Source organism: Procambarus clarkii, chromosome 13 (genome assembly GCF_040958095.1).
Source record: "Procambarus clarkii isolate CNS0578487 chromosome 13, FALCON_Pclarkii_2.0, whole genome shotgun sequence".
Lineage (NCBI taxonomy): Eukaryota > Metazoa > Arthropoda > Malacostraca > Decapoda > Cambaridae > Procambarus > Procambarus clarkii.
The window spans coordinates 8,148,154-8,173,756 of NC_091162.1; the positions used below are offsets into that span (position 1 = coordinate 8,148,154).

Below are 25,603 nucleotides of genomic sequence, written 5' to 3' on the forward strand. Positions count from 1 at the left end.
CCACAACACACCGAAACACCATTGGTCGCTCAATTGAAGCCTATCATCAATGCCTATTCACCCCCAATCCCAGTTATGCTAATCATACCAATCCCCCGCCCTGGAACATCTTTGTTCTGGTACAATGGGACCTGAGGATTGGACCGTCGGGATCCCTAAAAAAAATTCATGGTTCATCAACCTATTATGTGTCGAAATGTGCATTTGGTATTACTTCCCATTCCGGCTCTTCCCAGATGTGGAAATAGCATTGCATATGATTCACTGGAGGAAGCGATTGGGTTATGTGTAGTGAGGAGGGTATGATGAGGAGTGAGGGGGGGGATGATGAGTTGTGAGGGGGATGATGAGGTGTGAGGGGGGGGATGATGAGTTGTGAGGGGGATGATGAGGTGTGAGGGGGGGGATGATGAGTTGTGAGGGGGATGATGAGGTGTGAGGGGGGGGATGATGAGTTGTGAGGGGGATGATGAGGTGTGAGGGGGGGGGAGGGTTATGAAGGTGGGACCCCATTTCCGCCTTTAGAATTACCCTCATTACCACAAGTGTAGTGAGGGAGAGGCATGATAGGGAAGGAATGGGGGAGAGATTGTGAGTTAGGATACATAATAATTTACACGTGGAAAATAATTGAGGGGCTGGTCCCAAACCTGCCCACAGAAATAACATCACATGAGACCAGAAGACATGGCAGGATGTGCAGAATACCCCCGTTGAAAAGCAGAGGTGCAACAGGTACTCTGAGAGAGAACTCTATCAACACCAGAGGCCCGAGACTGTTCAACACGCTTCCACTACACATAAGGGGCATAACTGGCAAACCCCTCACAGTGTTCAAGAGAGAACTGGATAAGCACCTCCAAAGGATACCTGATCAACCAGGCTGTGACTCATACGTCAGGCTGCGAGCAGCCGCGTCTAACAGCCTGGTTGATCAGTCCAGCAACCAGGAGGCCTGGTCGACGACCGGGCCGCGGGGACACTAAGCCCCGGAAGCACCTCAAGGTAACCTCAAGGTAGGAATGAGGGTGGTGTAGGAGGGTGTAAGAGGGGGGGGGAAATGGGGAATAATGAGGTAGGAATTGGGGGGAGGTTGTGAACTAGGAGTGAGGATGGTGTGGGATGAATTGAGATGGGTGGATGACTGTGAGGGGGGGGGGGGTGTAGAGACGATTGGGGAGGGGAGGAGAGGGGGGGGCGGTGTGTGGAGATGGAAGAGGAGCAATAGAGCGGGGGGGGGGAAGGGGAAGGTGTAAATAACTAGAGGCAGGAAGGAAAGGGGAAGGAACAGGTCGTAGTTAACAGTGCCTACAATCATTGCAAAACCTGCAGCCAGATCCTACACTATCTGTTTACCCCATTCCATTATGTATACCTCTTATGTATACCCGGCCCCTCATATGTATACTCACCCCCCCCTCCCCCTCCTTCTCAAGCCAGTATCTCGGTTTTATCACCTTTTATATTCAGATCTAATCACCCCTATTCCCCCTTAACCTTCTCATACCTGCTGCTGACCCATTACCACACAATGGGATCAAAGACTTGTGCCTTGAATGTCTTGTGAGACGGTGGCGGGGGAGGGGGGGTGAGGGAGATGGTTGGGGGAGAGTGAGGGAGAGGGGGAGTGAGAGGAGGGGAGAGGAATGAGAGGCAAGAAAGAGGGGAGCCTCACCCAAGACCCATTGGACAGGGACGCGTGAAATTGGCGGGAAAATAGGGCTGGGCTAATTGGATTAGTTATGGTTTGGTTATTTCAAAGGCAACGGTGGAGGAGGGGTAGTGTAAGTGGTCTTAAGTCCAAGTGGGCCTTGGGACCCCCCCCCCCCTGCAGGGGTTTGGGACCCCCCTGCAGGGGTTTGGGACCCCCCTGCAGGGGTTTGAGACCCCCCCTTGAAGGGGTTTGGGACCCCCCTGCAGGTGTTTGGGACCCCCCTGCAGGGGTTTGGGACCCAGCCTTGCAGAGCTCTGGCAGCTGCCTCGTATGGACCAATAGGAGCTGCCTCGTATGGACAAATATAGCTTCTGGAGTTCCCTTTATTCTTTTGTTCTTACAAAAGTGATAGTTGCAGACCCTTCCAAACCTGCACACAGAAATAACACCACATGAGACCAGAAGACATGGCAGGATGTGCAGAATACCCCCATTGAAGAGCAGAGGTGCAACAGGCACTCTGAGAGAGAACTCTATCAACATCAGAGGCCCGAGACTGTTCAACACGCTTCCAATACACATAACTGGCCGACCCCTCACAGTGTTCAAGAGAGAACTATCAACATCAGAGGCCCGAGACTGTTCAACACGCTTCCACTACACATAAGGGACATAACTGGCCGACCCCCTCACAGTGTTCAAGAGAGAACTATCAACATCAGAGGCCCGAGACTGTTCAACACGCTTCCACTACACATAAGGGACATAACTGGCCGACCCCTCACAGTGTTCAAGAGAGAACTATCAACATCAGAGGCCCGAGACTGTTCAACACGCTTCCACTACACATAAGGGACATAACTGGCCGACCCCTCACAGTGTTCAAGAGAGAACTATCAACATCAGAGGCCCGAGACTGTTCAACACGCTTCCACTACACATAAGGGACATAACTGGCCGACCCCTCACAGTGTCCAAGAGAGAACTATCAACATCAGAGGCCCGAGACTGTTCAACACGCTTCCACTACACATAAGGGACATAACTGGCCGACCCCTCACAGTGTTCAAGAGAGAACTATCAACATCAGAGGCCCGAGACTGTTCAACACGCTTCCACTACACATAAGGGACATAACTGGCCGACCCCTCACAGTGTTCAAGAGAGAACTATCAACATCAGAGGCCCGAGACTGTTCAACACGCTTCCACTACACATAAGGGACATAACTGGCCGACCCCTCACAGTGTTCAAGAGAGAACTATCAACATCAGAGGCCCGAGACTGTTCAACCCGTTTCCACTACACATAAGGGACATAACTGGCCGACCCCTCACAGTGTTCAAGAGAGAACTATCAACATCAGAGGCCCGAGACTGTTCAACACGCTTCCACTACACATAAGGGACATAACTGGCCGACCCCTCACAGTGTTCAAGAGAGAACTATCAACATCAGAGGCCCGAGACTGTTCAACACGCTTCCACTTCACATAAGGGATATAACTGGCCGACCCCTCACAGTGTTCAAGAGAGAACTATCAACATCAGAGGCCCGAGACTGTTCAACACGCTTCCACTACACATAAGGGACATAACTGGCCGACCCCTCACAGTGTTCAAGAGAGAACTATCAACATCAGAGGCCCGAGACTGTTCAACACGCTTCCACTACACATAAGGGACATAACTGGCCGACCCCTCACAGTGTTCAAGAGAGAACAATCAACATCAGAGGCCCGAGACTGTTCAACCCGTTTCCACTACACATAAGGGACATAACTGGCCGACCCCTCACAGTGTTCAAGAGAGAACTTGATAAACACCTCCAAAGGATACCTGATCAACCAGGCTGTGACTCATACGTCAGGCTGCGAGCAGCCGCGTCCAACAGCCTGGCTGACCAGTCAAGCAACCAGGAGGCCTGGTCGACAACCGAACCGCAGGGAACGTTGAGCCCCGAAATTATCGCAAGGTGTGGTAAGAGAAAGAGGTAAGGAAGAGGGTGAGTGAGGGAGAAGGTAAGGAAGAGGGTAAAAGGTAAGAGAGAAAGTGTAGGGAAGGGAAAGGGTAAGAAAGAGTGGTATGAAAAGGGGTTGATTATAGTGAATGAGAGATGGTAGAGGAATGGGTCTTGGGTTGGGGAATAGGGGCTGGTGTTTGTGGGGGGGTCTGTGGAAGGGGGCTTGGGGTAAGGGGTGGGGGGAGGGGGGAAGGGGGGGGGGAGATCTGGGCGGTGTGTGTAAAATTACAGGTTTGGTCGCCAGTAAATTACATTGTGTTCAGAGACGGTTATCATGCCGGCTTGGTCACACTGACTGTGGTTACCTCTTGCTATCTCTCTCTCTCTCTGTCTGTCTCTCTCTCTCTCTCTCTCTCTCTCTCTCTCTCTCTCTCTCTCTCTCTCTCTCTGTCTCTCTCTCTCTCTCTCTCTCTCTCTCTCTCTCTCTCTCTCTCTCTCTCTCTCTCTCTCCCTCTCTCTCTCTCTCTCTCTCTCTCTCTCTCTCTCTCTCTCTCTCTCTCTCTCTCTCTCTCTCTCTCTCTCTCTCTCTCTCTCTCTCTCTCTCTCTCTCTCTCTCTCTCTCTCTCTCTCTCTCTCTCTCTCTCTCTCTCCCTCTCTCTCCCTCTCTCTCTCACCCTCCCACCCCACGCCAGGACGGTAGGTTGGGAGGGACGAAGGGACCTTCACAATCTGCCCATCTCATGCCTGTTCCACATACAATCAGCCAATACGATTACAACAATAACTTAGTGCAAGGCTGAGGAAGCCAAGGAGGCGGGTGTGGGCCTCCTTGCGGTAGCTCGGAGGACCGCTAAGATCAGCTAGGATCAGCTAGGATTAGCTGAGATCAGCTTCCAGAGTCTTTAATGGCTGGTACCGGCAGCTTGATGATATCTTCTCAAGGGCAGCTTGATGATATCTTCTCAAGGGCAGCTTGATGATATCTTCTCAAGGGCAGCTTGATGATATCTTCTCAAGGGCAGCTTGATGATATCATCTCAAGGGCAGCTTGATGATATCTTCTCAAGGGCAGCTTGATGATATCATCTCAAGGGCAGCTTGATGATATCTTCTCAAGGGCAGCTTGATGATATCTTCTCAAGGGCAGCTTGATGATATCTTCTCAAGGGCAGCTTGATGATATCTTCTCAAGGGAACACTAAATCCAACAATATTGATCCAACATACAAGTTCATCAACTGGAAAATGAAATGATGACTATTGCAGACAGATCATCAAAACATGAATACAAACATGTATTCATGTTTGTATTCATGAAACATGTATTCATGTCGTCGTCCCTTCAATTTCTAGTGTGTGGTCTGGTCAACATACTTCAACCACGTTATTGTGACTCATCGCCTGCATATGAATACAAACATCTGTGTATGTGTGTTTGCTACACATTGCTCATCTATGAACATCCACATATGGTGAAATACATGTGAAGAACCTCTCACACACTCACAGCTCCCTGACAAGAGGGAGCCAGCTTAGCTTAGCTGCCAACACCCACACATCGTGTCAGCAAGGCGGACAGCCCGCCTGCTATCATAACATCGTGTCAGCAAGGCGGACAGCCCGCCTGCTATCATAACATCGTGTCAGCAAGGCGGACAGCCCGCCTGCTATCATAACATGGTGTCAGCAAGGTGGACAGCCCGCCTGCTATCATAACATCGTGTCAGCAAGGCGGACAGCCCGCCTGCTATCATAACATGGTGTCAGCAAGGCGGACAGCCCGCCTGCTATCATAACATCGTGTCAGCAAGGTGGACAGCCCGCCTGCTATCATAACATCGTGTCAGCAAGGTGGACAGCCCGCCTGCTATCATAACATGGTGTCAGCAAGGTGGACAGCCCGCCTGCTATCATAACATCGTGTCAGCAAGGTGGACAGCCCGCCTGCTATCATAACATGGTGTCAGCAAGGCGGACAGCCCGCCTGCTATCATAACATCGTGTCAGCAAGGTGGACAGCCCGCCTGCTATCATAACTCACACTATATTCCATATAACTGAAAAATTTCGTCTATACCTCTCCACATGATTTACCCTCCTCCCTCCCACCTATACAAAATGTTGTAACTCACTGACAAGCGTCACTCACTGACAAGCGTCACTCACTGACAAGCGTCACTCACTGACAAGCGTCACTCACTGACAAGCGTCACTCACTGACAAGCGTCACTCACTAGGCATTTTACTTATGGTAAGTGCTCAGGGGCATTCAGCCTCTAAGTGACTCTGGGCAGTAAGTGGCATGTATAAGGGGCATGGGGCAGTACTTATTGCCGAAGCAGGGCACGAAGAGGCACTCAAAGTACGCTTCAATTGGCAGCAAGAAGCAATTAAGATAGGCGATAAGGAACATATGGGTCTTGGGCCCCAGGGTCGTTGGAGAGTGATAAGCACTGTTTAGGCCACGCTGGAGCCGATCTGGGCAGGTGGCCACGATTCGACAAGCATTTAAGCAACCACGTTCGAACCTCTACATATTTTCTCAGTCTCTGGCGCCTTTGTTTACATAAACAGCTGATGAGCACCGAAGCGCTCTGAGGCTGTTTAATAACAATAACATCATTTGGATGAGCGATTTCTATGCGGGTAAATTATCTACTAAATGTAAACAATGGCGCTGAATATTGAGAAAAGTTGTTAGAAGTTCATTCGTAAGTGGTTGCTTAACTGCTTGTTAAGCAGTTAAGCAACCACTTAATCTTGACTCCTGGTCAGAACGAGCTGGGCTCCGAATAAATTCAACCACTTGGGGTGGACGGTAGAGCGACGGTCTCGCTTCATGCAGGTCGGCGTTCAATCCCCGACCGTCCATAAGTGGTTGGGCACCATTCCTTCCCACCGTCCCATCCCAAATCCTTATCCTGACCCCTTCCCAGTGCTATATAGTCGTAATGGCTTGGCGCTTACCCCTGATAATTAATAATAAATTGCTAATTAATTTTTATATAAAATGCATATTGGTTTCTACATAGAACCCCCGTCCACATAGAACCCCAATCCACATAGAACCCCCCGTTCATATAGAACCCCCGTCCATATAGAACCCCCGTCCATATAGAGCCCCCGTCCATATAGAACCCCCGTCCACATAGAACCCCCGTCCATATAGAACCCCCGTCCATATAGAACCCCCGTCCATATAGAACCCCCCGTTCATATAGAACCCCCGTCCATATAGAACCCCCGTCCACATAGAACCCCCGTCCACATAGAACCCCCGTCCATAGAGAACCCCCGTCCATATAGAACCCCCGTCCATATAGAACCCCCGTCCATATAGAACCCCCGTCCATATAGAACCCCCGTCCACATAGAACCCCCGTCCATATAGAACCCCCCGTCCATATAGAACCCCCGTCCACATAGAACCCCCGTCCATATAGAACCCCCGTCCATATAGAACCCCCGTCCACATAGAACCCCCGTCCATATAGAACCCCCCGTCCATATAGAACCCCCGTCCACATAGAACCCCCGTCCATATAGAACCCCCATCCACATAGAACCCCCCGTCCACATAGAACCCCCGTCCACATAGAACCCCCCGTCCACATAGAACCCCCGTCCACATAGAACCCCCCGTCAACATAGAACCCCCGTCCATATAGAACCCCCGTCCATATAGAACCCCCGTCCATATAGAACCCCCGTCCATATAGAACCCCCCCGTCCATATAGAACCCCCGTCCATATAGAACCCCCGTCCACATAGAACCCCCCGTCCATATAGAACCTCCCGTCCATATAGAATCCCCGTCCACATAGAACCTCCGTCCATATAGAACCCCCCGTCCATATAGAACCCCCGTCCATATAGAACCCCCGTCTACATAGAACCTCCGTCCATATAGAACCCCCGTCCACATAGAACCTCCGTCCATATAGAACCCCCCGTCCATATAGAACCCCCGTCCATATAGAACCCCCGTCCACATAGAACCTCCGTCCATATAGAACCCCCGGCCATATAGAACCCCCCGTCCATATAGAACCCCCCGTCCATTTAGAACCCCCGTCCATATAGAACCCCCGTCCATATAGAACCTCCGTCCATATAGAACCCCCGGCCATATAGAACCCCCGTCCATATAGAACCCCCCGTCCATATAGAACCCCCGTCCACATAGAACCTCCGTCCATATAGAACCCCCGTCCATATAGAGCCCCCGTCCATATAGAACCCCCGTCCACATAGAACCCCCGTCCATATAGAACCCCCGTCCATATAGAACCCCCGTCCATATAGAACCCCCCGTCCACATAGAACCCCCGTCCATATAGAACCCCCGTCCATATAGAACCCCCGTCCATATAGAACCCCCCGTCCATATAGAACCCCCCGTCCATATAGAACCCCCGTCCATATAGAACCCTCCGTCCATATAGAACCCCCGTCCATATAGAACCCCCCGTCCATATAGAACCCCCCGTCCATATAGAACCCCCGTCCATATAGAACCTTCGTCCATATAGAACCCCCATCCATATAGAACCCTCATCCATATAGAACCTTCGTCCATATAGAACCCCCGTCCATATAGAACCCCCGTCCATATAGAACCTTCGTCCATATAGAACCCCCGTCCATATAGAACCCCCGTCCATATAGAACCCTCGTCCATATAGAACCTTCGTCCATATAGAAGCCCCGTCCATATAGAACCCCCGTCCATATAGAACCCTCGTCCATATAGAACCTTCGTCCATATAGAACACCCGTCCATATAGAACCCCCGTCCATATAGAACCTTCGTCCATATAGAACCCCCGTCCACATAGAACCCCCGTCCATATAGAACCCCCGTCCATATAGAACCCCCGTCCATATAGAACCCACGTCCACATAGAACCCCCGTCCATATAGAACCCCCGTCCATATAGAACCCCCGTCCACATAGAACCCCTGTCCACATAGAACCCCCGTCCATATAGAACCCCCGTCCATATAGAACCCCCGTCCATATAGAACCCTCGTCCATATAGAACCTTCGTCCATATAGAACCCCCGTCCATATAGAACCCCCGTCCATATAGAACCCTCGTCCATATAGAACCTTCGTCCATATAGAACCCCCGTCCATATAGAACCCCCGTCCATATAGAACCTTCGTCCATATAGAACCCCCGTCCACATAGAACCCCCGTCCATATAGAACCCCCGTCCATATAGAACCCCCGTCCATATAGAACCCCCGTCCACATAGAACCCCCGTCCACATCGAACCCCCGTCCATATAGAACCCCCGTCCATATAGAACCCCCGTCCATATAGAACTCCCGTCCATATAGAACCCCCGTCCGTATAGAACCCCCGTCCATATAGAACCCACGTCCACATAGAACCCCCGTCCATATAGAACCCCCGTCCATATAGAACCCCCCGTCCATTTAGAACTCCCGTCCATATAGAACTCCCGTCCATATAGAACCCCCGTCCACATAGAACCCCCGTCCATATAGAACCCCCGTCCACATAGAACCCCCGTCCATATAGAACCCCGGTCCATATAGAACCCCAGTCCTTATAGAACCCCCCGTCCACATCGAACCCCAGTCCATATAGAACCCCCCGTCCACATAGAACCCCCCGTCCATATAGAACCCCAGTCCATATAGAACCCCCCGTCCACATAGAACCCCCGTCCACATAGAACCCCCGTCCACATAGAACCCCCGTCCACATAGAACCCCCGTCCATATAGAACCCCCGTCCACATAGAACACTCGTCCACATAGAACCCCCGTCCATATAGAACCCCCGTCCATATAGAACCCCCGTCCATATAGAACCCCCGTCCATATAGAACCCCCGTCCATATAGAACCCCCGTCCATATAGAACCCCCGTCCACATAGAACCCCCGTCCACATAGAACCCCCGTCCACATAGAACACCCGTCCACATAGAACCCCCGTCCACATAGAACCCCCGTCCATATAGAACCCCCGTTCATATAGAACCCCCGTCCATATAGAACCCCCGTCCATATAGAACCTACGTCCATATAGAACCCCCGTCCATATAGAACCCCCGTCCACATAGAACCCCCGTCCACATAGAACCCCCGTCCATATAGAACCCCCGTCCATATAGAACCCCCGTCCATATAGAACCCCCGTCCATATAGAACCCACGTCCATATAGAACCCCCGTCCATAAAGAACCCCCGTCCACATAGAACCCCCGTCCACATAGAACCCCCGTCCACATAGAACACCCGTCCACATAGAACACCCGTCCACATAGAACCCCCGTCCACATAGAACCCCCGTCCATATAGAACCCCCGTCCATATAGAACCCCCGTCCATATAGAACCCCCGTCCATATAGAACCCCCGTCCATATAGAACCCACGTCCATATAGAACCCCCGTCCATATAGAACCCCCGTCCACATAGAAGCCCGGTCCACATAGAACCCCCGTCCACATAGAACCCCCGTCCACATAGAACCCCCGTCCACATAGAACCACCGTCCATATAGAACCCCCGTCCATACAGAACCCCCGTCCATATAGAACCCCCGTCCATATAGAACCCACGTCCATATAGAACCCCCGTCCATATAGAACCCCCGTCCACATAGAACCCCCGTCCACATAGAACCCCCGTCCACATAGAACCCCCGTCCACATAGAACCCCTGTCCATATAGAACCCCCGTCCATATAGAACCCCCGTCCATATAGAACCCCCGTCCACATAGAACTCCCGTCCATATAGAACCCACGTCCATATAGAACCCCCGTCCACATAGAACCCCCGTCCATATAGAACCCACGTCCATATAGAACCCCCGTCCATATAGAACCCCCGTCCACATAGAACCCCCGTCCATATAGAACCCCCGTCCATATAGAACCCCCGTACATATTGAACCCCCGTCCACATAGAACCCCCGTCCACATAGAACCCCCGTCCACATAGAACCCCCGTCCATATAGAACCCCCGTCCATATAGAACCCCCGTCCATATGGAACCCACGTCCATATGGAACCCCCGTCCACATAGAACCCCCGTCCATATAGAACCCCCGTCCATATGGAACCCACGTCCATATAGAACCCCCGTCCACATAGAACCCCGTCCACATAGAACCCCCGTCCATATAGAACCCCCGTCCACATAGAACCCCCGTCCACATAGAACCCCCGTCCATATAGAACCTCCGTCCACATAGAACCCCCGTCCACATAGAACCCCCGTCCATATAGAACCCCCGTCCACATAGAACCCCCGTCCACATAGAATCCCCCCGTCCGTATAGAACCCCTGACCACATAGAACCCCCGTCCATATAGAACCCCCGTCCACATAGAACCCCCGTCCACATAGAACCCCCGTCCATATAGAACCCCCGTCCACATAGAACCCCCGTCCATATAGAACCCCCGTCCATATAGAACCCCCGTCCACATAGAACCCCCGTCCACATAGAACCCCCGTCCATATAGAACCCCCGTCCACATAGAACCCCCGTCCATATAGAACCCCCGTCCATATAGAACCCCCGTCCATATGGAACACACGTCCATATAGAACCCCTGTCCATATAGAACCCCCGTCCATATGGAACCCACGTCCATATAGAACCCCCGTCCGCATAGAACCCCCGTCCATATAGAACCCCCGTTCACATAGAACCCCCCCGTCCGTATAGAACCCCTGACCACATAGAACCCCCGTCCACATAGAACCCCCGTCCACATAGAACCCCCGTCCATATAGAACCCCCGTCCATATGGAACCCACGTCCATATAGAACCTTCGTCCACATAGAACCCCCGTCCACATAGAACCCCCGTCCATATAGAACCCCCGTCCACATAGAACCCCCGTCCACATAGAACCCCCGTCCATATAGAACCCCCGTCCACATAGAACCCCCATCCACGTTGAACCCACGTACATAGAACCCCCGTCCATATAGAACCCCCGTCCACATAGAACCCCCATCCACATAGAACCCCCGTCCATATGGAACCCACGTCCATATAGAACCCCCGTCCATATAGAACCCCCGTCCATATGGAACCCACGTCCATATAGAACCCCCGTCCACATAGAACCCCCGTCCACATAGAACCCCCGTCCACATCGAACCCCCGTCCTTATAGAACCCCCATCCTTATAGAACCCCCATCCACATAGAACCCCCGTCCACATAGAACCCCCGTCCACATAGAACCCCCCGTCCACATAGAACCCCCCGTCCGTATAGAACCCCCATCCACATAGAACCCCCGTCCACATAGAACCCCCGTCCATATAGAACCCCCGTCCATATAAAACCCTCGTCCACATTGATCCCCCGTCCGTATAGAACCCCCGTACACATAGAACCCTCCGTCCTTATAGAACCTCCGTCCACATAGAACCCCCGCACACATGGAACCCCCGTCCACATAGAACCCCCGTCCACATTGAACCCCCGACCACATAGAACCCCTCGTCCACATAGAACCCCCCGTCCATATAGAACCCCCGTTCACATAGAACTCCCGTCCGTATAGAACCCCCGTCCATATAGAACCCCCGTCCCTATACAACCCCCGTCCATATAGAACCCCCGTCCATATAGAACCCCCGTCCCTATACAACCCCTGTCCATATAGAACCCCCGTCCCTATACAACCCCCGTCCATATAGAACCCCCGTCCATATAGAACCCCCGTCCCTATACAACCCCCGTCCATATAGAACCCCCCGTCCCTATAGAACCATCGTCCCTATAGAACCCCCGTCCTTATAGAACCCCCGTCCATATAGAACCCCCGTCCATATAGAACCCCCGTCCATATAGAACCCCCGTCCCTATACAACCCCCGTCCATATAGAACCCCCGTCCATATAGAACCCCCGTCCCTATACAACCCCCGTCCATATAGAACCCCCCGTCCCTATAGAACCATCGTCCCTATAGAACCCCCGTCCTTATAGAACCCCCGTCCATATAGAACCCCCGTCCATATAGAACCCCCGTCCATATAGAACCCCCGTCCATATAGAACCCCCGTCCATATAGAACCCCTGGTCTTAGTGTGTAAAGTAGACCATTGAACCATCATTAAATAGTGGACTTTTCCCCGCCGATTTAACCAGTGAGCGCATCCCGTATATGTGAGGCAGATATTAACATGTCCTAGAGATCATTATTGATCGCCAGCACGTGTCATTACTGATCAATATTGATCGCAAGAGCCAGGAAATGGCAGAGATTAAAACTGAAAGAGACGACCTAGTCAGACGAAAGGTCTGGAAAAGGCAGTCTGCTGGATAAACCAAGAAAGGACCATCGATAGATGAAGGATAGATAGACATAGTGAATACAGAAGACAGGGTTCACCATAGCCCGTGCTGCTTGGTAATTTGGAAAAAGCATATTCCCAGCTGGGGGTTGGGTTGCTTGTTTTAATATGTCATACCTGGGCTATTCATATTGTCGGAAATCCGACATACACAAAATAACATAAGTCACCCATTAAAGAAAAAGAGAGTGGGTTACTCTGTGACGTCATACGATAAGACGCCTATATATATATATATATCTCATCTCTTTTTAAACAACAGTCTTGTGTTTAAACTTAATAAAAAAGTGTTCACTAGGACTGAATATAATTAACTACACCAGAAACAAAGCTTGACTCCCTTGTTACTGTTAAATAAAATCCGAATTATTGGAACAGAGAGAGAGAGGCAGCACCACAACCCAGAACTTGTAATCAGTAGGAAGGAGGCAGGAGATCTCCTTGTGGTTCACATTCGCCACACTGCAGAGGTTAATTAACACCGCCCAATAGTGTCCCAGCCACAATGACCTCTACATCAACCATGAGAAGTATTGTATCCGGTAAAACAAAGTCTATATAATTGTAGTGGCCACTCCAAATTGTTTGCACTTTTGCCAGTTATGTCAGCAACTCAACACTAGGGTATAGCCTGGGCTTTATTTATAACGTTGATTCCTTCTTGTATAACAAGTTCAAGTTCAAGTATGTTTATTGAGATAAGCAATAAATACATCTCAAAGGGATAGAGTAGCTTAGGCTATTTCTACCCCCCTGTTGTTTAACACATTTGTGAAAGCAGTTTGGTTCTCTGTAATTTATTGACAGGTGTGGGTCAAGGGAGGAAGTCACAAGAACAAGTTGGTTAACAAAAACTTTGACGTTTATATACACTAGCACCTCTTAGTCAGCCGCCATTACTTGGCACTCAGAGGCACAGGGCCACACCCCTGATCTGCTGCTACATCGTCAGCCTTAACAGGCCACACCTTCAGTGTCAGCTAAGGCCCCATTTTATTTTATACTGTAGATAGATTAACTATAAGTATAATTACAGTAGATTAGACCACCATATGTGGTATGATATATAATTTACATATTAAAGACTAGGTAAATAATTTGTGGTTGATGAAGGATCCAAAGTAGTTTAAGCCACAAACTGTTCCCTCAGACTATGAGTGTAGAAATATTTTAGCAGGTTGAATCAGAATATATACAGTCCACTAATTAACTAAGAACTAAGAACTAATTCAGAAGAAAAATAATGTAATATTAAATTAAAGTAAATATTTGAATAAAAAAATAGAATAAAAGAATTAAAGCCTGCTAGGATTTTCCCACACCTGTGGTGGGTTTCGAGAGTTCTTCTCCCTAAGCTCGGCCTTGTAGCAGGATTGTCTGCGATAACTTGGTCCACCAGGCTGTTGCTTGGAGCGGCTCGCAGGTTCACATATCCACTATACAACCCAATTATTTTGCCCCGTTTTGCAGGAACTTGTGGAATTTTTTCTTGAACAAATCCACTTTTGTTCAGGCAATAGTTGAGGACCTCTGATGTTCAGTGTTCTCTTATTGAACCTACGGCTCCTCTACTCTTCAGTGGAACAGGAAATGGCCCATTCTGCACTTCCTTCCATATCATTCACTCTAGAATGTTATTTTGCTCTCTCGTCTTCTTGCAAGAGAGTACATTTTGAGAGCTTCTTGAGGGAATCGATAATTTAGGTTCTTTGTCCAGTCTATGCCTACCGGCCGACACGGTAGGCATAGACTACCGGTCGGCCAAGCGGACAGCACGATGGACTTGTGATCCTGTGGTCCTGGGTTCTATCCCAGGCGCCGGCGAGAAACAATGGGCAGAGTTTTTTTCACCCTATGCCCCTGTTACCTAGCAGTAAAATGGGTACCTGGGTGTTAGTCAGCTGTCACAGGCTGCTTCCTGGGGGTAGAGGCCTGGTCGAGGACCGGGCCGCGGGGACACTAAAAAAGCCCCGAAATCATCTCAAGATAACCTCAAGATAACCGTAGTATTTGATCCTATTTCCGAAGTGTTCCTCATGAGGAAGTGAATACAGAGTGGCAGTATAGATGGACAATCACACGTGGCTTGGATAATGGAGGCATTGTTGTGGTGCCTCTGCATTTAAAGGTTCATCCATCCTATCATTTTCCTGATGCTATATTTACCTTGTTATACTTGCTAAACGTTAGGTCGTTAGACCTCATTATTCCTCTACACGTTGTTTATTTCTATGAGGAGAAAGATCTGCATTTCGTTCAAGTTGTTAATTTTGATCTTAATAAGTATCTGGAATTTATCACTGATAAACATCATGTTATTTTTCATGCCCATTCGAGAACTTGATTGATATCGGGCTGTAATTTTTTTTTCAGTGTCCTCCACAGAAGTCCTTGTCACGCTGAGTTTTGTAATCATCTGTAACGGGTGACACGAAGGTGACATGTATTTTTGTCTATATCTGTCATGAAGAGGAGAACAAGACAGTGGTGCTAGGACTCTGCCCTGGTCGAGGACCGGGCCGCCGCGACGTTGAGCCCGAAATCATCTCAAAGTAACCTCTAGGCGGTGTACGAACCTGTTCATTGTTTCTGGACTTGATATCGTCTGATTCGATCCTCAGGTTCCCACACACACACACACACACACACACACACACACACACACACACACACACACACACACACACACACACACACACACACACACACACACACACACACACCCTGTGTACCAATACACATACTCTCACTGTATATCATCATTCACAACCTTCCCCTCTCACCCCATCATTGTAACATTCTTCAATACACTTTGCCTTCATCATTGTAAACATCTCACCATCTACAATGCCCCCACACACACTTCACCATCTCCCTCTACACACACTCGCCCCATATCCGACTAGAGACCTAAGATTTGGTACCTGGAACAAAAAGTTCCAAGTAGCACGGGCTATGGTGAGCCCGCGGCCCGGTCCTCGACCAGGCCTTCTTTTTGTTACACACCCTCTCCCCCCCCTCCCCCAGGAAGCAGCCCGTAGCAGCTGTCTAACTCCCAGGTACCTATTTACTGCTAGGTAACAGGGGGCATCAGGGTGAAAGAAATATTTTGCTTATTTGTTTCTGCCTCCACCGGGAATCGAACCCAGAACCTCAGGTCTACGAATCCGTAGCGTTGTCAACTCAGCTGTCAGGCGCAGCTGTGCCCAGAATGCAAAACTGTCATCTGAACATACTATTTGCAAGTCAATATCTAAATTCACTATTATTTAAACTAATGCAATGAACTTGGATCAACCTATTTCACCTTACCTTGAGGCTACCTTGAGGTGCTTCCGGGGCTTAGTGTCCCCGCGGCCCGGTCGTCGACCAGGCCTCCTGGTTGCTGGACTGATCAACCAGGCTGTTAGACGCCTGGTTGTTAGTGCCTTAGTTAGTTCACCTTCGCTTCATGAAAGAGGGACATTGTGCCCACATTAAGGGGGGCGCACTGGACCGAGTTCAATCACCCATTGCCGCACACAACAAAAACATCAGTCCTGAGAAGCTTAATGAAACTAGCCCGAAGCATGTAGAAATCTTGAGATCTTGAGATGATTTCGGGGCTTTAGTGTCCCCGCGGCCCGGTCCTCGACCAGGCCTCCACCCCCAGGAAGCAGCCCGTGACAGCTGACTAACTCCCAGGTACCTATTTTACTGCTAGGTAACAGGGGCATAGGGTGAAAGAAACTCTGCCAATTGTTTCTCGCCGGCGCCTGGGATCGTACCCGGGATCACAGGATCACAAGTCCAGCGTGCTGTCCGCTCGGCCGACCGGCTCCCTATCTATCTAGCCTCTAACCATGGACAAAGAGACAAACTAACATATTCTTTTTAATAGATATATAGTTTAATCCACCCAATCTCCATTTTAAATATGGTGGATGGAAGTCTCCAAAGCAGATGTCGACCAGACCACACACTAGAAATTGAAGGGACGACGACGTTTCGGTCCGTCCTGGACCATTCTCATGTCGATTGTGATGAGGACAGGACTACTATCCCCTACACCTGACTTTCCTCCTCAGCTCTCTCTTGCCTATTTAATGCCTGTCCCTACCTGTCCTCATCACAATCGACTTGAGAATGGTCCAGGACGGACCGAAACGTCGTCGTCCCTTCAATTTCTAGTGTGTGGTCTGGTCGACATACTTCAGCCACGTTATTGTGACTCCTCGCCTGCATATCCAAAGCAGATAATCTGTGCATCTGCATACAAGGATGTGTGTGTGTATATATGTTAATGCTACACATTGCTCATATATATGCGCTTCCACATATGGTGAAACACATGTGAAGAACCTCTCACACACTCACAGCTCCCTGACAAGAGGGAGCCAGCTTAGCTTAGCTGCCAACACCCACACATCGTGTCAGCAAGGCGGACAGCCCGCCTGCTATCATAACATCGTGTCAGCAAGGCGGACTGCCCGCCTGCTATCATAACATCGTGTCAGCATGGTGGACAGCCCGCCTGCTATCATAACATCGTGTCAGCAAGGTGGACAGCCCGCCTGCTATCATAACATCGTGTCAGCAAGGCGGACTGCCCGCCTGCTATCATAACATCGTGTCAGCAAGGTGGACAGCCCGCCTGCTATCATAACCTTGTGTCAGCAAGGCGGACAGCCCGCCTGCTATCATAACTCACACTGTACTTCCCATTTCTAAACTTTCCCTTCAGTTCAGCGAAGTTATTGACCAGTTCTTGCGTCACGAGAACAAAGTTCATTAAAAACCTTAACCATTGCGATCAATGAAGTGGTTATTATACCGTAGTTTACTATTGGGGGTGATCCTGGAGCGTCATGGGTTCGAATCCTAGTGGGGGGAGGTCACCTAGAGATATATATCTTGGGATATATATATATATATATATATATATATATATATATATATATATATATATATATATATGTCGTACCTAGTAGCCAGAACGCACTTCTCAGCCTACTATGCAAGGCCCGATTTGCCTAATAAGCCAAGTTTTCATGAATTAATTGTTTTCCGACTACCTAACCTACCTAACCTAACCTAACCTACCTTTTTAGGCCACCTAACGTAACCTAACCTACAAAGATAGGTTAGGTTAGGTTAGGTAGGGTTGGTTAGGTTCGGTCATATATCTACGTTAATTTTAACTCCAATAAAATAAAATTGATCTCATACACAATGAAATGGGTAGCTTTATCATTTCATAAGAAAAAAAATTGAGAAAATATATTAATTCATGGAAACTTGGCTTATTAAGCAAATCGGGCCTTGAATAGTAGGCTGAGAAGTGCATTCTGGCTACTAGGTACGACATATATATATATATATATATATATATATATATATATATATATATATATATATATCTGACTATGTCTTCATTTGCTCCTCTCTTGCCTTCTATTTATTAATCTTCTAATGTAGTCTCTTCGTCTATGTCTAATTGGTTCTCCTGCCCTTAACAATGTCTCCAGCTTGTCTCTAACGATCATACTGGTCTATCCGCTTGTTTCAACGGGGCATTTGCCCATTAACGAGAAAAGCTTCTGTTTTTTTTTTTTTTTTTTGCTGGAAAACTTGGTATAATATCTTTCTTAGAAGTTACCCCATTAACTTGGTCTTTTGTTCAACTTAATTAATGGTTCCACATAACTTTTAGGCTCTCTCTCTCTCTCTCTCTCTCTCTCTCTCTCTCTCTCTCTCTCTCTCTCTCTCTCTCTCTCTCTCTCTCTCTCTCTCTCTCTCGCTGTCTCTCTCTGTCTCTGTCTCTGTCTCTGTCTCTGTCTCTGTCTCTCTCTGTCTCTGTCTCTGTCTCTCTCTCTCTCTGTCTCTGTCTCTGTCTCTCTCTCTCTCTCTCTCTCTCTCTCTCTCTCTCTCTCTCTCTCTCTCTCTCTCTCTCTCTCTCTCTCTCTCTCTCTCTCTCTCTCTCTCTCTCTCTCTCTCTCTCTCTCTCTCTCTCTCTCTCTCTCTCTCTCTCTCTCTCTCTCTCTCTCTCTCTCTCTCTCTCTCTCTCTCTCTCTCTCCCTCATATTCTCTCCTTTATTCGTCCTACCTCACTTTTCTTTCCATCAAAAGTCAGCTCATTCCTTCTACTTTTTTTCTTCGTTAGTAATCTTTACTCATTCCTGTTACTCATGTCATACTCACTGTTCCAGTTCCACTTTCTTTCATTCACTGGTCAATCCATCCATGGATCCTTCTAAGCAATATCTCTCACTTTTGAGTCAGATTTTATTACACACACACACACACACACACACACACACACACACACACACACACACACACACACACACACACACACACACACACACACACATATACACACACACACACACACACACACACACACACACACACACACACACACACACACACACACACACACACACACACACACACACACACACACACACACACACACACACACACACACACACACATATACACACACACACACACACACACACACACACACACACACACACACACACACACACACACACACACACACACACACATATACACACACACACATACACATACACACACACACACACACACACACACACATACACACACACACACACACACACACACACACACACACACACACACACACACACACACACACACACACACACACACACACACACACACACACACACACACACACACACACACACACACACACACACACACATATACACACACACACACACACACACACACACACACACACACACACACACACACACACACACACACACACACACACACACACACACACACACACATACACACACATATACACACACACACATATACACACACATATGCACATATCATGCCAGACCTGTCCCCTGAAGCTCATATCAAGAGGATAACAGCAGCAGCATATGCCAGGTTGGCTAACATAAGAACGGCCTTTAGAAACTTGTGTAAGGAATCTTTCAGAACTTTGTATACCACATATGTCAGACCAATCCTGGAGTATGCAGCTCCAGCATGGAGTCCATATCTAGTCAAGCATAAGATTAAACTGGAAAAGGTTTAAACATTTGCCACCAGACTAGTACCCGAGCTGAGAGGTATGAGCTACGAGGAGAGACTACGGGAATTAAATCTCACGTCACATGGAGACAGAAGAGTTAGAGAAGACATGATCACCACATACAAGATTCTCAGAGGAATTGATAGGGTAGATAAGGGCAGACTATTTAACACAAGGGGCACACGCACAAGGGGACACAGGTGGAAACTGAGTGCCCAAATGAGCCATATAGACGTTAGAAAGAATTTTTTCAGTGTCAGAGTAGTAGCCAAATGGAATGCATTAGGCAGTGATGTGGTGGAGGCTGACTCCATACACAGTTTCAAGTGTAGATATGATAGAGCCCAGTAGGCTCAGGAATCTGTACACCAGTTGATTGACGGTTGAGAGGCGGGACCAAAGAGCCAGAGCTCAACCCCCGCATGCTCAACTTGGTGAATATATATATATATATATATATATATATATATATATATATATATATATATATATATATATATATATATATATATATATATATATATATATATATATATATATATATATATATATATATATATATATATATATATATTGAAATTCTGATATATATCTCTTCAATTACTTTCCTTACCCTTTCATGCCTTAATCATTCAAACAGAAAGCCTTTCTTACTCATTTACATGCCCAACCACTTAGGCAAGACGGTCTCGCTTCATGCAGGTCAGAGTTCAATCCCCGACCGTCCATAAGTGGTTGGGCACCATTCCTTTCCCCTGTCCCATCCCAAATCCTTATCCTGACCCCTTCCCAGTGCTATATAGTCGTAATGGCTTGGTGCTTTCCCTTCATAATTTCTTACCTTTCTCTTATCTTCATCACAAACTCCTTTCAACTCTTCACATATGCACTTTCAAACTGTCTCCACTTCCAACTTATTTCTTCCACACAATCGTATGCACCTTCATTTGTGACGCTGAGGCCTAAGCAGATGTGGGTCCCATATTTAAAACCTATTTTGCAATTTTTTTTTTGGTTGAAAATAAGTAATATGAGATCATTAGCCCATATTCTCCAGCCTTGGAGTGCAATTGATTGACAGATGACTGTACTACACAACTGTCGGCAATACAGTCGTCATTGCCTATTATCTTGAGGTTATCTTGAGATGATTTCGGGGCTTTAGTGTCCCCGCGGCCCGGTCCTCGACCAGGCCTCCACCCCCAGGAAGCAGCCCGTGACAGCTGACTAACTCCCAGGTACCTATTTACTGCTAGGTAACAGGGGCATTCAGGGTGAAAGAAACTTTGCCCATTTGTTTCTGCCTCGTGCGGGAATCGAACCCGCGCCACAGAATTACGAGTCCTGCGCGCTATCCACCAGGCTACGAGGCCCCCATGGTGTAGAGGAATAACTCACAGGTTGACAACCTAGCCATTAATAACTCTCTGGTTGTTGTTGTTTAAGATTTAGCTGGTCGGAATTACAATTTCCTTGTTGCACGGGCTGTGGAACTCTCTGGTTCCATAAAGGCTTCATAGAACCCCTAGAACTAGAACAGAGAATACTAGAACATAGACATTGGAATTATCACGTTCATTACAGGTCTTAACCAGTTCTTGCGTCACGAGAACAAGGCTCCTTTAAAAGCCTTGACCAGTTCTTGCGTCACGAGAACAAGGCTCCTTTAAAAGCCTTGACCAGTTCTTGCGTCACGAGAACAAGGCTCCTTTAAAAGCCTTGACCAGTTCTTGCGTCACGAGAACAAGGCTCCTTTAAAAGCCTTGACCAGTTCTTGCGTCACGAGAACAAGGCTCCTTTAAAAGCCTTGACCAGTTCTTGCGTCACGAGAACAAGGCTCCTTTAAAAGCCTTGACCAGTTCTTGCGTCACGAGAACAAGGCTCCTTTAAAAGCCTTGACCAGTTCTTGCGTCACGAGAACACAGTACAACACAAGTTTAACCAATCTCTTACAGTTTCCCCTCAATATGCGTTACGTGCCTAAGCGTTTCCGACGTGATTATATCATGATCTCCATCCAGGGTCACAGCCAAGACTCATGCCCCCGTGGAGACCCACAGTAGGGCAGTTTTCTCTGCTAACAAGGTCTTTAACAAAGACTTAAATACTGAGCAACATGCAAGCACCATAATGCAATTCAATACGTGCATTCTGTACAATCAGAACTAATTCTGAACAAATGTTTATTCTGAAATGTTAATTCCGTGCGTCGTTCAACTTAGCAATGAACTCTTTCAAAAGTTTTAAAAAACCCTCACACTAATTCGGCTTATCGTCCTATCCCAACAAAGGCTAATTTACTGTGAGGTTCCTACATAATAACGACTAATTGGATGCTTGCCACAACACACCACTAATTGAGAATGGAACTACAACCACGACACGACGACACAGACAGACTATTACAGCTGCCCGACACAGTGGGTGGCAGAGAGGGTCAGTCTGTGCTTTCAAACTGCCGATATGTATGCTAATGTGCTGCTGTCGTGTGTGTGAATAGTGTAGTCATGGGAGAGGGAGAGAGAGAGAGAGAGAGAGAGAGAGAGAGAGAGAGAGAGAGAGAGAGAGAGAGAGAGAGAGAGAGAGAGAGAGAGAGAGAGAGAGAGAGAGAGAGAGAGAGAGAGAGAGAGAGAGAGAGAGAGAGAGAGAGAGAGAGAGAGAGTGAGAGAGAGAGAGAGAGAGAGAGAGAGAGAGAGAGAGAGAGAGAGAGAGAGAGAGAGAGAGAGAGAGAGAGAGAGAGAGAGAGAGAGAGAGAGAGAGAGAGAGAGAGAGAGAGAGAGAGAGAGAGAGAGAGAGAGAGAGAGAAGATGAGGGAGAAAGGGTGATAGAGATTACCGTATAAAGGAATCTTAGTAAAATATGTATCTAAATTATATAATGCTTTGCCAATACGCGTTCAGGGGATTGGTAAATCGGGCTTGACAATCCCTGAAAGAGTTCTAAAGGGGCGATGGAAGTCAAAGAACGCTGGGTAGACTGCATATTTCTTAGCTGTAAGAAAGTCATCGACATAGTTCCCTACGTACGTGAGACTAGAGCGGAAGCTGCATAAGAAAGAAGTGACAGTGAAGGTAATAGTGACTAAACGAAAAAAAGAGTCCCATAGGGCTCAGTACTTGGACCAATCTTCTTAACATATGTAAACGATCTTCCAGAAGGGACTCACTTCCTCCTAACACATTTACTGATGATAAGAAAGATTATCATAAGAAAACCAGGAAGAAGTTACAAGACGACATTGGAAAATTGAAGCAAAGGTTCAACATGTGACTACTCTTGGTTTAATTAACATTTTTAGACTAATGGAGTTAACTGCTGGTAACTGAAGCCTTATACAAGGTCCTAAATTAGAGAGAAAATCAATTTCATGATTAGCTGTCCAGCATAAGAACTGTCATCATTACTCAGATTAACCAATCATCCAGGACCTAATGAATCGTGATCAGTACACTAATCTTAGAGTATGTGGCACCAGCATGGAGCCCTAATCTTAAGAAATACTATATAAGGCTGTGGAATGTTGAAAGATATGCCAGTTAAACCTCATGTTAGTTAATAATATAATAGGAGAGATATGATTACTTCATACAAAATTTATCAGAGGGGGAGAAAGTACAGACAAGGATAAATCATTTGATAATGGCGTCTCATCAACAAACGGGACACTGGTAAAAATTAAGTACATGTAAATGCTCAGAAATTAAGTGTACTCTACTCACTAATCTGTACCCAACCACTTAGGGTGGACGGTAGAGCGACGGTCTCGCTTCATGCAGGTCGGCGTTCAATCCCCGACTGTCCAACAAGTGGTTGGGCACCATTCCTTTCCCCCGTCCCATCCCATATCCTTATCCTGACCCCAGTGCTATATAGTCGTAATGACTGGGTATCTTCCATGTCTAATCTATTCACATTTGAAAGGGTTCAGGAAGATTCAAGACATATCTTCAAATGTAGATATTGCAGAGTCCGACCGACTCTGACAGAGTCCAGAGTTCGGCTGTCAAGTCCAGAGTCCCATACTCCTGTCAAGTCCCACGGCTAAAGCTCTGTAACTCATCCATCACAAGCTTAATTGGCTGAATCCAATGAAGTTAGCTGACACAAACATTAGTTGTCAGTCGCCTCATGAAGGTTGCCACAGTGGATAAGGGAATACCTAAGAACAGTAATAGAATACCTAAGAACAGTAATAGAATACCTAAGAACAGTAATAGAATACCTAAGAACAGTAATAGAATACCTAAGAACAGTAATAGAATACCTAAGAACAGTAATAGAATACCTAAGAACAGTAATAGAATACCTAAGAACAGTAATAGAATACCTAAGAACAGTAATAGAATACCTAAGAACAGTAATAGAATACCTAAGAACAGTAATAGAATACCTAAGAACAGTAATAGAATACCTAAGAACAGTAATAGAATACATAAGAACAGTAATAGAATACCTAAGAACAGTAATAGAATACCTAAGAACAGTAATAGAATACCTAAGAACAGTAATAGAATACCTAAGAACAGTAATAGAATACCTAAGAACAGTAATAGAATACCTAAGAACAGTAATAGAATACATAAGAACAGTAATAGAATACCTAAGAACAGTAATAGAATACCTAAGAACAGTAATAGAATACCTAAGAACAGTAATAGAATACCTAAGAACAGTAATAGAATACCTAAGAATAGTAATAGAATACCTAAGAACAGTAATAGAATACCTAAGAACAGTAATAGAATACCTAAGAATAGTAATAGAATACCTACGAACAATAATACAATACCTAAAACAATAATAGAATACCTAAGAACAGGAATAGAATAACTCAGTACAGTAATAGAATAAACATTCTAAATAGTGTCTACTAGAGTTCAACACCAGCAAATGCAATGTGATGGAGATGATGACAAAGGGACGGAAGCCAGACATAAGGTACCAACAGAAAGGAAGATGTCCCTTATAGTCAGAGAAAAAGAGACCAGTAGTTATACATCACACCGAATTTCTCCATTACGTATGTCAGACCAATTCTGGAACATGCAGCGTGTTGTGTTCTAGAACCTTTGCCACTAAATGAACTTTGGCAACAGATTTCTCAAATTATCACAGCTAACAAGGGACATAATTAGTTAATACAAGTAGACATTATATTAACTAATTATCTAAACAGTTCACTACTAAGCGAGTTTATTGAACACAGAATATTATCTATAAACCCTAACAGCTTAACTCTCCTTATCTTGTCCGTAAACAAGCAATGACCTGAATAATTAGATCAAGGCACTTATTGAGATATTTCTGAAACTTGAGTTTCTTATCTTTTTCAGAATACAGAGGGAAGAATTCCCCTTTTAATGCTAACATTTTTACTAATACACCCTCTTCCCTCTCCCCTTAGACAACCAATGCAAACAGTCCTCCAGAGCCACTATGTCAAAGTGAGACAACCAAATTCCTCAAAGAAATCGTTCTCAGTGTACACTTTTTATTTGTATTTTAAACCAACTATTTCTAATACAGGAAAGT

At 47.0% G+C, this 25,603-nt stretch overlaps 1 protein-coding gene across 1 annotated transcript; it reads right to left on the bottom strand.

Annotated features, from left to right (window-relative positions):
• Window positions 1–7,258: 7,258 nt before the first annotated feature.
• On the bottom strand, window positions 7,259–9,064 carry LOC138364560 (PE-PGRS family protein PE_PGRS4-like). Its single transcript, XM_069324220.1, has one exon. The coding sequence runs from the start codon at window positions 9,062–9,064 to the stop codon at window positions 7,259–7,261; it is 1,806 nt and encodes a 601-aa protein (XP_069180321.1).
• Between the last annotated feature and the right edge of the window lie 16,539 nt (window positions 9,065–25,603).

Coding starts and splice junctions, on each gene's coding strand:
- LOC138364560 (XM_069324220.1), bottom strand. CDS start 9,064: ATGGACGGGGGGTTCTATATGGACGGGGGTTCTATATGGACGGGGGTT.